General features: G+C 52.0%; 1 protein-coding gene across 1 annotated transcript; it reads right to left on the bottom strand.

The window, feature by feature from the left end:
- Positions 1–4,408: 4,408 nt before the first annotated feature.
- LOC126935318 (solute carrier family 22 member 6) lies at positions 4,409–12,166 on the bottom strand. Its single transcript, XM_050756554.1, has 10 exons — positions 11,469–12,166; positions 11,095–11,198; positions 10,690–10,844; positions 9,294–9,462; positions 8,714–8,837; positions 8,450–8,565; positions 7,202–7,416; positions 6,956–7,064; positions 4,989–5,192; positions 4,409–4,687 (listed from the first exon to the last, which is right to left on the bottom strand). Exons 1-10 carry the CDS (start codon positions 11,835–11,837, stop codon positions 4,600–4,602), a joined length of 1,653 nt encoding a protein of 550 aa, XP_050612511.1. The 5' UTR covers positions 11,838–12,166; the 3' UTR covers positions 4,409–4,599.
- Between the last annotated feature and the right edge of the window lie 738 nt (positions 12,167–12,904).

Below are 12,904 nucleotides of genomic sequence, written 5' to 3'. Positions count from 1 at the left end.
CCATGTTAGCCAGGCTGGTCTTGAACTCCTGACCTCAGGTGATTCGCCTGCCTCAACCTCCCAAAGTGCTGGGATTACAGGCGTGAGCCACCACACCCGGCCATTACTACAGCATTTTTGCAGTAGACTGTTCTATGGCTATGACATGAACCACATGGAGACAGTCACATCTCAGAGAACATCCAAATGATTTTCTTGAAAGAGGAGGTGCAGTGGGGCTGTGGAGTCTACCCGGTCAGTGTTTTCATTGTGTTTCCTGCACCTATGACACAATTTTCCTTCCACAGTTTTTAAACATAAGGAATGGTAGTGGTGGGAGGGTAGCACAGGGAAGTCTAGGAGTCCCAAACTTAAGTGTCTACAAGGGCTAGTGACTAATTTAAACTCTGTGAATCTGACAAGCTATAAGACAATAGGGAGAGGTGAGGCCTATGATGATCCAGACATTACATCCCATCCCTACAAAAATTGTGGTGCATGGGAAAAAGAAACTCTCTAGGGGCCTCCCTGGAGGAATCTAGGAACAAGGGATGCATATCAGTTTCATATTGCTGTTGTTAACAAACTGCCACAAATTTAGTGGCTTAAAACAGTATAGATTTGTTCTCTTATAATTCTGGAGGCCAGATGTCTAAAATCAATATGTCGGCGGGGCGTAGTAGCTTATGCCTGTAATTCTCGCACTTTGGGAGGGCAAGGCAGGCGGATCACCTGAGGTCAGGAGTTTGAGACCAGCCTGGCCAACATGGTGAAACCCTGTCCCTACTAAAAATGCAAAAATTAGCGGGGCGTGATGGTGTACTCTTGTAGTCCCAGCTATTTGGGAGGCTGAGGTGGGAGAATCACTTGAACTCGGGAGGCAGCCTGGCCAACATGGCGAAACCCCATCTCTACAAAAAATACAAAAAGTAGCTGGGCGTGGTGATACATGCCTGTAATCCCAGCTACTCGGGAGGCTGAGGCAGGAGAGTCGCTTGAACCCAGGAGGTGGAAGTTGCAGTGAGCTGAGATCATGCCCGTGCACTCCAGCCTGGGTGACACAGCAAGACTCCACCTCAAAAAAAAAAAAAAAAGAAAAGAAAATCAATATGTCAACCCAGCTGCGTTTCTGCTGCAGGCTTTAGGGGAGAATCCATTTCCTTGCCTTTTAGAGGCCATTTGCATTCTTTGGCTGGTGGTTCCTTCTTTTTTTTTTTTTTTTTTTTTTTTTTTTTTTTTTTTTTTACATCACCATATGCGTTTACTTAGTGGTTTGAATGATAAGTTATTGAATGAATTGAGGTTTATGGTCTCTGTTTTGACTTGAATGTGTTTTTTGAAAATTCTTTTTGGTCCCTTCTTGCTTCACTGCACACTCTTGCTTCTGTTGTCTCAACTACTACCCACTCTGATCGCCTGCCTTTCTCTTATAAGTACTGTTGTGACCACGTCGGGTCCACCCAGATAATCCAGGATAACATACCCCCGATCTCAAAATCCTTAATTTAATCAGGACTGCAAAACCCCTTTTACCATGTAAGGTAACATACTCACAGGTTCCAGAGATTAGGATGTGGGCATATTGGGGGTCATTATTCAGCCTCCCACATGATATGAAATTTAGCTATTTGGGCATCTGTTCTATACATGACCCAAATGGGTCATGCAAACTCCTGGGAAAGGGGAGAGAAGAGCCTGAGGGAGGGGCTTGGAGTGGTGTGAAACTGGGGCTGTCAAGGTGGCACCTGGGATGATAGCATGGAACCCTGAGAATGTGGCTTCTGGTGAGCACTCTACAGGACCAGGCAGTTGAGGATCCTCCTGAGTGTGCCATCCTGGCCAGGAAACTGAGGGTGGCTACAAGGCCCTGCCAGGCTGACTGAGGATAGGACCTACGGTCAAAACTGGAGATAGGCCAGGTGCGGTGGCTCATACCTGTAATCTCAGCACTTTGGGATGCTGAGGCGAAACGGATCTCTTGAGGTCAGGAGTTCAAGACCAGCCTGGCTAACATGGTGAAACCCTGTCTCTACTAAAAATAGAAAAATTAGGCAGGTGTGGTGGTGTGTGCCTGTAATCTGAGTTACTTGGGAGGCTGACATTGCAGTGAGAATCGCTTGAAACCAGGAGGCGGAGGTTGCAGTGAGCTGAGATCATGTCACTGCACTCCAGCCTGGGCAACAGAGAAAGACATTGTCTCAGGAAAAAAAAGAAAAAAATGGGGAGAGCATCTGAGGTCACTATGGTGGGGCATGACAGTGTCCTAACTCAGCTTCAGGGCCAAGGCTAGAGGATAGGATCTGAGCCTGTGTTTGGGGCTGACTCCTTGGGGAGGCAAAGTCAGAAGTCACTTACTGGTGACTTAGAAGTGGGAGGAAGGTTTATGGTTTAGGGTTCTCTTTTGTCAAGCACACAGGATGAGTATAGGAAGTCCCCGGCCAGGAGCTGGGAGAATGGATTCTGTGTGCATGGTCTGAGCTGGCTGAATCAGCACCCAGGACTTGTACCAGTTGGGGTGCAGCTGAGGCAGGCTACGGCTGGCTCTGGGCAGCCTTGCTGAGGCATCTGCAGATACCAGGTGATATGAGCAGAGATGAGAGACTTGCAGGAGGAACCAGGGCATGTCAGAGTTGCTGGCAGGGTCTGGAGCCAGTAGTAGGCCAAGTCACTGGTCTCAAAACCCCGGATCTGCAGAAGCAGGGCTAAATCCACGTGTCTCGTCTCCCATTCTCAGTCCAGATGCCCCATGAGGGTCAGTCATGAGGGCAGTGCTGCCTGAGAAACTACAGGATGAGTGGGGCTGGTGATCCTCAAGCAACCAATGGGAGCATGAGGAGTTTCAGCACCAAGGGGGAACACCAAGGCTCCAGATGTTCCAGGAGGTGAGGTGGGTTGTGGTGATTTCTGCTGTGCCCAGATTTGCCCTGAGAGTCCTGTTGTCTGAATTGCTATGAGCTCCCCCTGGGCTGTGTGGTTTTTTTTCAGGGGATCTTCAGGCCAACCCCTCTTTCCAGGTTGCCCTAACTCAACCCGAGCCCCCGGGGTCCTACCTGCAAGGCAGTGTGTACAGCTCAAGGAATGCGGACTTTCCCCCGGGGATAAACTGGCTACTGGGGATAGGGTTCCAGGCAGAGTGCCAGTGGGCATTTATGGCAGGGCGTGGCAGGCCTCACTCCTGCCGCCTGTGGGTGCGCATAAGGCTGCCTTTCTTGGGCTGCCCCAGGCTTCCCTGAAGTGAGCTCCTTTGAGGACACAGATGCTGGACATCCTGGTCTTTTCCTGACTGTAACCCTTAAATTGCCTTACCCTAACTCATTTCACATGGTTCCTCCCATGATCATCTCCCTTCTTCCCCTATTCGTCCTTTTCAGCCCAGAAGGAAGGAGGAGAAGGGTCCTGGGGGTGAAAGAGGCTAAAGTTTCAGTGCCTCACAGCTCCTGGCAGTAGAGGGGTCAGGCGCACACATCCTGGTGCCAGATTGTCTGGATTCTAATCCTGACTCCACAATGTACCAGCTGTATGAACTGGACAGGTTACTTAACCTCTCTGTGTCTTGATTTTCTTGTCTGTAAGATAGGGAATAATTGTAGTAATCTCCAAGGGTTGCTGGGAGGAGTAAATGAGTTAATATAGGCAAATGGTTTAGGACAGTGCCTGGCACATAGTTAGCGTTCCCCACAACCCCTTCCCTCTTCTCTTCCCTCCACCAGCCCAGAGCCCACAGGAGGCAGAGCAACCAAGAGAGCTCAGGTAGTGCAGCAGGCAGGATTAGGTTAGCTAGCAGGCTAATCTAGAGTGGGCTTTGAGTCCAGACCCTGTTGGAATCTAAAGATTCCATCATCCTGACCATGCTGCTAGAGGGGCCAACTTCCTGAAGTCACAGCTGTTGTCTTTCTTTTTTTTTTTTTTTAATAGAGGCAGGGTCTCGCTATGTTGTCCAGGCTGGTCTTGAACTCCTGGGCTCAAGTGATCCACCCACCTCGGCCTCCCAACATGCTAGGATTACAGGTGTGAGCCACCACACCTGGCCAGCTGTTGTCCTTTTTCTTCTGCTTTGCTGTCAGAGGTTCCCACCTGCTGTCACAGAGGGGGAGGAGCTTGAAACAAAGCCTCTGATTGGCTGCTTTCATTTCAGCCAGTCATTTCAGCTCTTGTCAATTTCTAGCCTGACAGGGAGGGGAGGAGCATTAGATATTTAGCTAAACCTCACAGGAATATTTGAATAGGTTAGAGGATGGGGGAGGGGAGAGGGAGGAAAGGAGAGATTCAGAGGCACAAAGGCAAGAGTCTTTTCTAATTGTCTAGGATGGTTTGGAAAATCCTGGGGATGGAGTGGGTGGGAGGGGACTGTATGGCCTCCGGGGCTGGAAGCTGACGAAAATGGAGTGGCCATTCCATTTGAGACAAGAGAGACATGGAGAGATGGTGTGCAGTCAAACCTTTTAATGATGTGGTTTTGGTGGGGATTATAAAGGGAGGTGGACCCCTGGGAAGGTGCTTTCCTGAACCACAGCCCCCAGACTTGGGTCACCATTTCCTCTTCCTCCTCCTTGTGTGGGTGGCCCGAGACCTGTAGGACCTTCCCTCCCTTTAGGGTTCTGTAAGGCCCCTTCTCAGTCCTCAGAGTCCATTCTTCTCTTGTGCTGAGGCCTGCAGCGGGACCATATACTTCTGGTGCTCTTGTTGCTGTGGCGTCTGTTTCCCTTTCCTGCAGGGGGCAGAAGAATGGCACTCTGGGTACGTAGCCTCCAGGCCAGGGCCAGGAGATGGGGGCTCCTGTGGGGTCTCCACTCAGCTGTGCCTGGCCACCTGCTCTCTGCCCCCAATGCCTACTGCTCCCCGGAGCTGGGATCCCCAGGAAGGATTCTAGGAGAAGCTCAGGCAATTGGGGACAAAGGGACACAGAGCTTTGGGCTAGAAGAGGACGCCTGGACTTGAGTCTCCATGCCACCTCGCCCTGCATGTGTGACCTGGGATAGACGCCTGCTCCTTTCTGGGTGGGGGCCCACCTGCTCTCCAGGTCCTGCACCGTGTCTGGCAGTGGCTGGCCCAGGGTCTCTGGCAGGAGGACAGTGACAGCGCTGGCGGCCACGGGAACAGCACCGTAGATGAAGAGAGGCACGGAGGGGTAGAGCTCGGTGGTCATGCTCACCAGTGGGCTCACGATGCTGCCCACTCGGGCCATGGTGCTACCCATTCCCAAGCCTGTCTGCCTGCAGGGCCCGCAGCGGATGGGTGTTGGTTAGAGTTCTGGCATGAATGCCCAGGCTCTGGTCCCATCTGGAGGGTGGCAGCTCAGGCTCAGCCCCCAGGACACTCCCAGTACCTCCTCTGTTCCCCATTTAATTAGCAAACCAATTTGGCGATTTTTTTTTTTTTTGTAGAGATAGGGTCTCTACATTGCCAGGGCTGGTCTTAAACTCGTGGGCTCAAATGGTCCTCCCCCACCACAGCTGTTGGTGATCTTTTTCAAAAGAGAAATTGGAAAGGGTTCTGGCCAAAGAATAAGGAGACTTAAGATTGAATTTTGCCTCTGCCCTTAACTTGCTGTGTGACTTTGGGCAAGCCCCTTTCCCTCCCTGGGCTTCAGTTTCTGCTGTCAAATGATTCAGTTGTGTTACACTATGGTTCTCAGATCACCTGGAGGAATTGTGTTATAGTTGCAACCAGCCAACATACACCTATTGGATTAGAATCCCTAGTGGGAGGGAGCTGGAATCTGCATGTTAAGAACATTATTCATGACAGAAGAGGTTAAAAACATTGACTCAGGAGACATACTGCTTGGGGTTCAAATGCATGCTTCACCATCTGTTAGCTGTGTGATCTTGGAGAAGTCACTTAACCTCTCTTTGCCTCAGCTTTCATGTTTGTAAATGGGAATAATGATAGTGCCTACCACAATGGCTTGTTATGCAGATTAAATGAATTAATGTTTGTGAAAAGTTTAAGACACTGCCTGGTACATAGTGAGTGCTTCGGATTATTGCTCTTTCATCTGAAATCGGATAAGGGCACAGGACCATGACCCTCAGGGTTCCACTCTGCAGACTTTACAGGCCCACTCCAAGTAGCCCAGGGAAGCCTGACATTTCTTTGACATCTCATGTAAATTTTGCATCCCATTCTTGTTTCTTTTCTTTTCTTTTCTTTTTTGAAATGGAGTCTCGCTCTGTTGCTGGGGCTGGAGTGCAGTGGCACAATCTCAGCTTACTGCAACCTCCACCTCCTGGGATGAAGCGATTCTCCTGCCTCAGCCTCCCAAGTAGCTGGGACTACAAGTGTGCACCACTACGCCCAGCTAATTTTTGTATTTTTAGTAGAGATGGAGTTTCACCATGTTGGTTGGCCAGGATGGTCTCGATCTCTTGACCTCGTGATCTGCCTGCCTCGGCCTCCCAAAGTGTTGGGATTATAGGCATGAGCCACCGTGCCCGGCCCCCATTCTTGTTTCTTAATGCAAAAATACTGCCCCCCATCTTAGGACTCAAATGAGCAATACTATATTTATTCCTACTGCTGGGATATTATCAGGAGTGAATCCTGAGATAGGAAATTGCTTTCACGTTTGTGGTCTTTGCTTTCAGATGTATCACTTGGTTTATAGATGGAATGTAGGTTTGGTGGCAGCTTCTAATTTGTGTTTTGGAGATTAAGGGAGGACTTCAATTTGTTGCCTCTGAAATGTGCCTTCTTGGTTCCTTACCCTGCCCCAGTTGGTGGTTCCTTTTGAGATCTTCTTCTAGGGTCTAGTAAGGGCTTAGAGGACAGTAACACCTGTGTTAGCTAGGCCATGAGGTGTGTACTGAGTGGCTACGATGTGCCTTGCAATGGTGAGTGTTGGGAGGGGCCTTTGGGCTGGGATGTACTTGATTTAGCTCTGGGGTCCGACCTGTGCACAGGAGAAATCTTTCTCCTCTTGGAGAACAGCCTCTCCAAGAAAAGGCTGTCATTCTCCTGTTAGCCTCCCACTCACCGGATCATTGTGGGATACAGTTCCCCAGTGTACAGGAAGATGCAGTTGAAGGAGGCAGCCAGACAACCCTTCCCCAGCACAGCAAGAGAGGTTCGGATAACGGACTGGTCTAGAGAGAAAGAAGGAGGGATAGCTGGAGCTTGGGAGTGGAGGCTAGGAGGAATTGGCCCCCTCCCTTCTGAGACGTTGGGTTATATGTGGGGATGGGACTGAGGAGAAGGGGCCAAGGTGCTCTTGGGTGCTCACCCTGGGGTACCACCCCATTGAGCAGGATGCAGATGCCTGCCAGCAGCAGTGCGGCCATCTGGGCAGGCCGGCGACCCAGGGAGTTGATGACAAGGAAGCCCACAAGCTTGGCAGGTAGGTCCACAGCACCAAAGATCACCTGGATTAGGTAGATGCTGACTCCAAAGCCCTGCAGGTCCATGACCAGCCCATAGTATGCAAAGCTAGTGGCAAACCTAGCAGAGAGAAGAGAGGGATATGGAGTTTGTTAGGGAGGCTTAAAGTGGGGTCCTTTTTCAAAAGCGGGGGAGTTGCATTGGGTACCCTGCTTAAGGAGCTGGAATCTGTCTTGGCTAATATTTCTTCGTTTAACCATATAATCAAACTGCAGGGTTTAAGTATTGAGGTTGTCCTCTAATACTCCAGATTTCTCAATCTTCTGATAACTAGGGTCCCAGTTAATTGGGGGAATTTTCACTTAGTTGCTGTGTAGGATTTACATAGGTCTAGTTCTCATCTTTGCAGTTGATGCTGGGCTGAGGGAGGGCAGGTGGATATCCAAGCCATCTTCAGGGCCAAGGCAGCTGGGAGAGTACAGAGCCTTCTGGGACCTGTCCATGGTCCTGGGATGAGTGTTGTGCTTTTTAAGATGTCAAGAGCCCAAAAAACAAAGCTCAAGATTATTGGCTAGAGCCCATGACTGAGAATAAATCCCAAATTGGAAGCAAATAATTCATTGGCAGGATTGTTCCTTCTGATCATGTTTCCCTTAACTGTCATGGGATTGCTATGGTGATGGGAAGGAAGGATAATGGGGAGTGTTGCAAAGGGAAAGGAAGATTTTCTTTGGCCTTGGCCAAAGTGTTCTTTGGAGATGAATTTTAGTCATCTTGTTGCCTGTGCCTGTGTTTCTGGCAGGCACCATCAAGCCAGTAAAATCTATGAATATTTTGCAAGCCAGACTGGTCTCTGCCTTCATGATGTAAGTCTATTGACTCTGGAGCCCATTGGTCCTGATGAGGTGTCTCCATATTGGAACAGGGCTAGTGAAAGGACAAGATGGGGAGACTGGTGTCCTGTGTGGAGACTGGGACTGAGTCGAGGCTGGGGGGCATTTGGTTCCTAAGGGTGATCCCTAGTATGGGGTTACTGCTTCTCACAGCAGGTCTGCTGACCTTCCTGCCCTCTTGTCTGGCCTCTTCCACCCATTGTGTCTCCTCCCGCCCCAGCCAGCCTTTTGTCTCAGTCTGTCCGTCTTTCTGGGCCTACCACAGCATGGAGAGGCAGAGGAAGAGGTGGCGGAGGGTGGGGCAACGCAGCAGCTCCATGGCCGATGCCTGGCCTTTGCCCATGGTCAGCTCCTTCTGCAGACTGGCCCGGAGTACCTGCTGGGACCGGCAGAGCTCAGAGCCCGGGATCTTCCCAAGGAGCTCCTCCCTAATCGCTTACTCAGAGGAGTTCCCTGGGCCCTGGGTTTGGGGTTTGAGGATGAAGCCCTGGGAGGTTATCATGGGAAGTCTCAGGGGATCTCACCTCCATACTCAACTTGGCTCCTTCTTCCCGCTTCCCATTGATCCGGGCGACTCTCTGCAGGGCCCTCAGGGTGAGGTCCAGCCTCCCGGAGGAGGAGTGCCAGCGGGCCGACTCGATGAAGAACCTGGGAGCAGGGGTGGGGGTGGGTGTCAGCATGGCTTCAGTTCCAGTCAGCTGGGTGGGGGGCTGGGGCTGGGCTTTCCAGGGGCCTGCGATGGGATTTTATTTAAGGTTGGGAACCCAGGGGCCTTGCCAAATCCCTCTCTCTAGGACCACGAGGCAGTGCCCAGCTTGGTAATGACATATTCCCCAATCCAGAAGCTCAGCTCTTGGTTGCTGGTAGGGGGAGCAGAGCAGGCAGGCTGACTGAGTAGGGGAAGCCAGAGAATTGGAATATCCTGGGGCAAAGCCTTCTCCCCGCAGCCTTGGTTTCCCTGTCTGCCACACAGAGGCATTGTACTGGGTTTGACCTTCTCTCCATTTGTGGGATGGGATGTGTGCTGAGCTCTGGGAGATGTCCTGTCCCTTACAGCCCTCTGGGCTCCTGTGGCAACCATGTCCTACCCTAGGCCCCACGCACCAGGAGTAGATGAAGAAGGCAAAAAAAGGCACAGAGATCAGCAGCTGCAGGTGGCGCCAGTGGGGCACAGCATAGGCCACACCGGCCAGGAGGAACTGGCCCAGGCTGTAGACATAGCCAATCAAGGTGCCCACGCAGGCCCGCGTGTGGATGGGCATCCACTCCACATCTGGAAAGAGGGTTAAGACAGGATGCTGCAACTACCTGGGCTGCTGGGCTAGTAAAGACCCTCCCTCCATCCAAACCTTGGCCTGTCCCAAGGCTCAGTGGAAAATGCATCGAGTAAGTTGAGTGCCGGGGTGATGAGAGCGGGGCAATTTCAGTGGAGGTATGGATGGGGAATTGGGTTCAGAATATCTGGGAACTGCCCGCTCCACATTCTTGATTTTTTTGTTTTTTCTGCTCCTCCTCAACCCATTCTCCTGACTAGAGTTCCTTCTCCATTGAGAGCACCTCTGGCCACTTGGTCTGTCTTCAACAGCAACCATTCTTCTGGCCTTCCTCAGCTGTGGACTGGATTCCACTCTCACTGGCCAGAGCAGCTTGGAGGAGGCAGTGGCTCTTCTGCATCCCGGAGTCTTGAGGTAGGAGTGGGACCACCTGTCTGGTGTGGTCTGGAGAGGCCTACCTCCTGTCCAGGTGGGCTCCCCATTGGGCTGCTGGGACAGGGACTTGGATACTTAGGCTGGACTTGGGGGCTGGATTTCTTAGGTGTCTTGTCCAGGTTCTAGCCCAGTCCCGGTTAATTCGTCTAGTCCAGAGAATCCCAAATCCTTGGATTTCCTTCTATGGTTGAGGAATGACCTTGGGTAAATCCTTTCCCTTCTTCTCAGCCTCAGATTCCTCATTTGAGAAACATGGGGTAAGGGGGGGTTATCTATCAGAGGATGCACATCCATGGCCCATGGAGAGACCACACTCAGTCCACGAATGTGTCTTGTCTGCACGATGCTGCCTCACCCTATGTTTATTATTAGAGTTAATTGCAAACATTGAAAACACTGGGACATTTTACATTAATCAAAGAGGAGGGGGAAGCTATGACAGCCCTAGGATCTCCTGCCTGGAGCAGCGGTGTGCCTGGGGTGTCTCTGGATGAATGTGTCTCTCCTTTGAATACAGTTCTCACCATTCCCTAATGCCTCCTGCACCTGGCCTGCTTGGCCTCTTGCATGACCTGCTGGCTCTAACAATGGAGTTCGCAATCCTGTTTTTAAATGAGGGGTCAGGGTGGCATGAGCCTGAGAAAAAGCTTGTTGTATTGGCAGGAAGGTGAGACCCAAGAGAGAGGCTGGAGGGCAGGCAGGGCTCAGGAGGGGCAGGCTGGGAGGGGAGGCTGGAAAGGGGTTGCTGGGCTGGGTGGCCAGAGGGGAGTGGGCTGGTAAGCGTCTCTCACTCAGTGTCATGCAGTTGAGGGCGATGCCAGCCAGAGACATGCCCGAGAGGAGCCGGAAGGCGCAGTAGATGGGGAAGTTGGGTGCGAAGGCTGCGCAGGTCCCTGACACAGCTGTCTGCAGGTAGTTCAAGATCAGTACCTTCCGGCGGCCTAGCCTGTGGGAGGAGGGGAGACCTGTAACACGGCCCTGGAGACTGATGGGGGCCAGGCTGAGCCAGGAGAGGAGGGCTCGCACTGGATCATGCCTAGGCTGGGGTATTTTGAGGACCTCTGTGGTATTATGAGACTGGTGCTGTAGATTCTCAAACCAGCCCCGGCTGGCAATGCCAAGCTCCCACCTAGACCCCCTGAGCCCAGCTGAGCCCCTAATCCCAGCCCAGCCCCTTGACCCTACCCAGGACTGACCTGTCTGCAAGGTAGCCGAACACCATGGCTCCGAGCAACACCCCCACCATGTATAAGGACTGGGCCAGCTGGCGTAAGGCCCTGTGAGAGCACACGAGGTCCCACTGTGGGGAGAGGAGCAAGGGTCAGGCAGAGATGAGCCTGGCTTCAGAGAATCCCCTTTCCCTCCTTCAGCTGGTCCTCTGGGGTCCATGTCACCCTCTTCCTCTGGCACTTTGCCCTTTGCTTCTCTAGTCCTGACAGCTGAGAGCGTTTTTCTTTTTAACTCAGCAATTTAAAAACTCAGCAGTTAACTTCTCCATGTACATTTTTTTTTTAACAAAGGCCCCCATCTTCCCATCTTGGCCCCTGGATGGGGAGCCCCAGGTCCTCACCTCAGTCACGATGGTAGATGGGAAGGTGCTGTTGTCATAGATCCAGCCATCGGTGCAGGGCTCTGTGGCCCCCGTGCCATTGGCTTCTGTGCCATTGGGAAAGGGCGGTCCCCACTGAGGGGAGGTGAAGCGGAGGCAGGACTCAGGCTGCCCCTGCCTGTCCCGGGGCAGCCAGGCCTCCAGCCCCCCATCCTTGCTGAGGTTGGCGTTGGCAGGTGGGCGGCAGTGGTGGGTGGGGATGGCAGCAGTGAAGTTCTGCACAGTGTTGTGAGAAGCCATCAGGAGCAGGGGGAGGACCACCAGGGTGACCTGGATCTGCTGGAAGCGGCCGACACCCCCCACCTGCTGCAGGAGGTCATTAAAGGCCATTGGGCCAGGCCCAGCCCAGCGGCTGGGGGCTGAGGCCTCCCAATCCCAGGACCTCTGCCTCTCTGCCTGCCTGCCGTCCTCTGCTGGAGGAGCAGCACTGCCGTTGCCTCCGCAGCTGGGTTGCTCCGGGAGCTGAGTCCGAGCTGCTCTGTGGGGGGACAGCAGCCTCCTTGGCTGCTCCTCCTTCTTCCCCGGTCTCCCTGATCTGTCCCTCCCTTTTCCCCTTGCAGCTTCTCCTCACTTCGGGGGTCAGGGCAGCTCGGCTTTCAGGGTCGGCTGGAGGCCTGACCCTTGCATGGGCAGTTTTTAATCCTTGACCTGGAGGGAATGAGTTAAAGTGTGACTTGGTATCAGAAGGATTAACCCTCCAAGGATTCCTTGTGTCAGTGGAATTTCTCCAAGTGGTTATAAAGGGCAGGAGAGGGTGGACTGAAGCAGGAGTGGGGAGGGGGTGTATTGGGGGGGCATCTGGGCGTCTGGGGGTAGGAGGAGCCAGAGTAGGATCTATTGGATCTATTTGTCTTCCTTTTAAGAATGAGACTGGGCTCTGGGAAGTGTGGTGGCCTCTTGAGGAGTTTCTGCCCTTTTTAGTGGATGAGATCCAAATAGTCTGCCTTTGGGAAGGGTTGCCAGGGAAATTACAGGGTGCCCAATCAAATTTGCATTTTAGGTCAATGAAGAATTTTTAAAAGTATGAGTATGTCTCTAATATTGCATGGGACATACTTATACTAAAAAATTCTTCATTGATTTGAAATGCAAATTTGACTGGGCACCCTGTATCCTTATTTGCTAAATGTGACAGCCCCAGTCGTTGTTCTTCTGGGGACAGCTCGCATCTTATAGAACCACGGGCTTGTTCATTTGGAAGAAACAACAGAGGTCAGAGGCTGCTCTTGGAGTGGGACCTAAGACCAATGTCATACACAACGTGGGGTGGTTCTGCAGTGGCTCTTCTGGCCCTTCCAAGGGTTGGATTTTCCCCTAGTCATACTGTCTTCTGTCCAAAGTGTCTCTTTCCTTTTCTTTTCATTTCTCTTTTCTTTTTTTCTTTTCTTTTCTGACAC

Source organism: Macaca thibetana, chromosome 14 (assembly GCF_024542745.1).
Source record: "Macaca thibetana thibetana isolate TM-01 chromosome 14, ASM2454274v1, whole genome shotgun sequence".
NCBI lineage: Eukaryota > Metazoa > Chordata > Mammalia > Primates > Cercopithecidae > Macaca > Macaca thibetana.
Note: the sequence above shows the minus strand (reverse complement) of the source record. Positions and strands in the feature narration are given on the sequence as shown.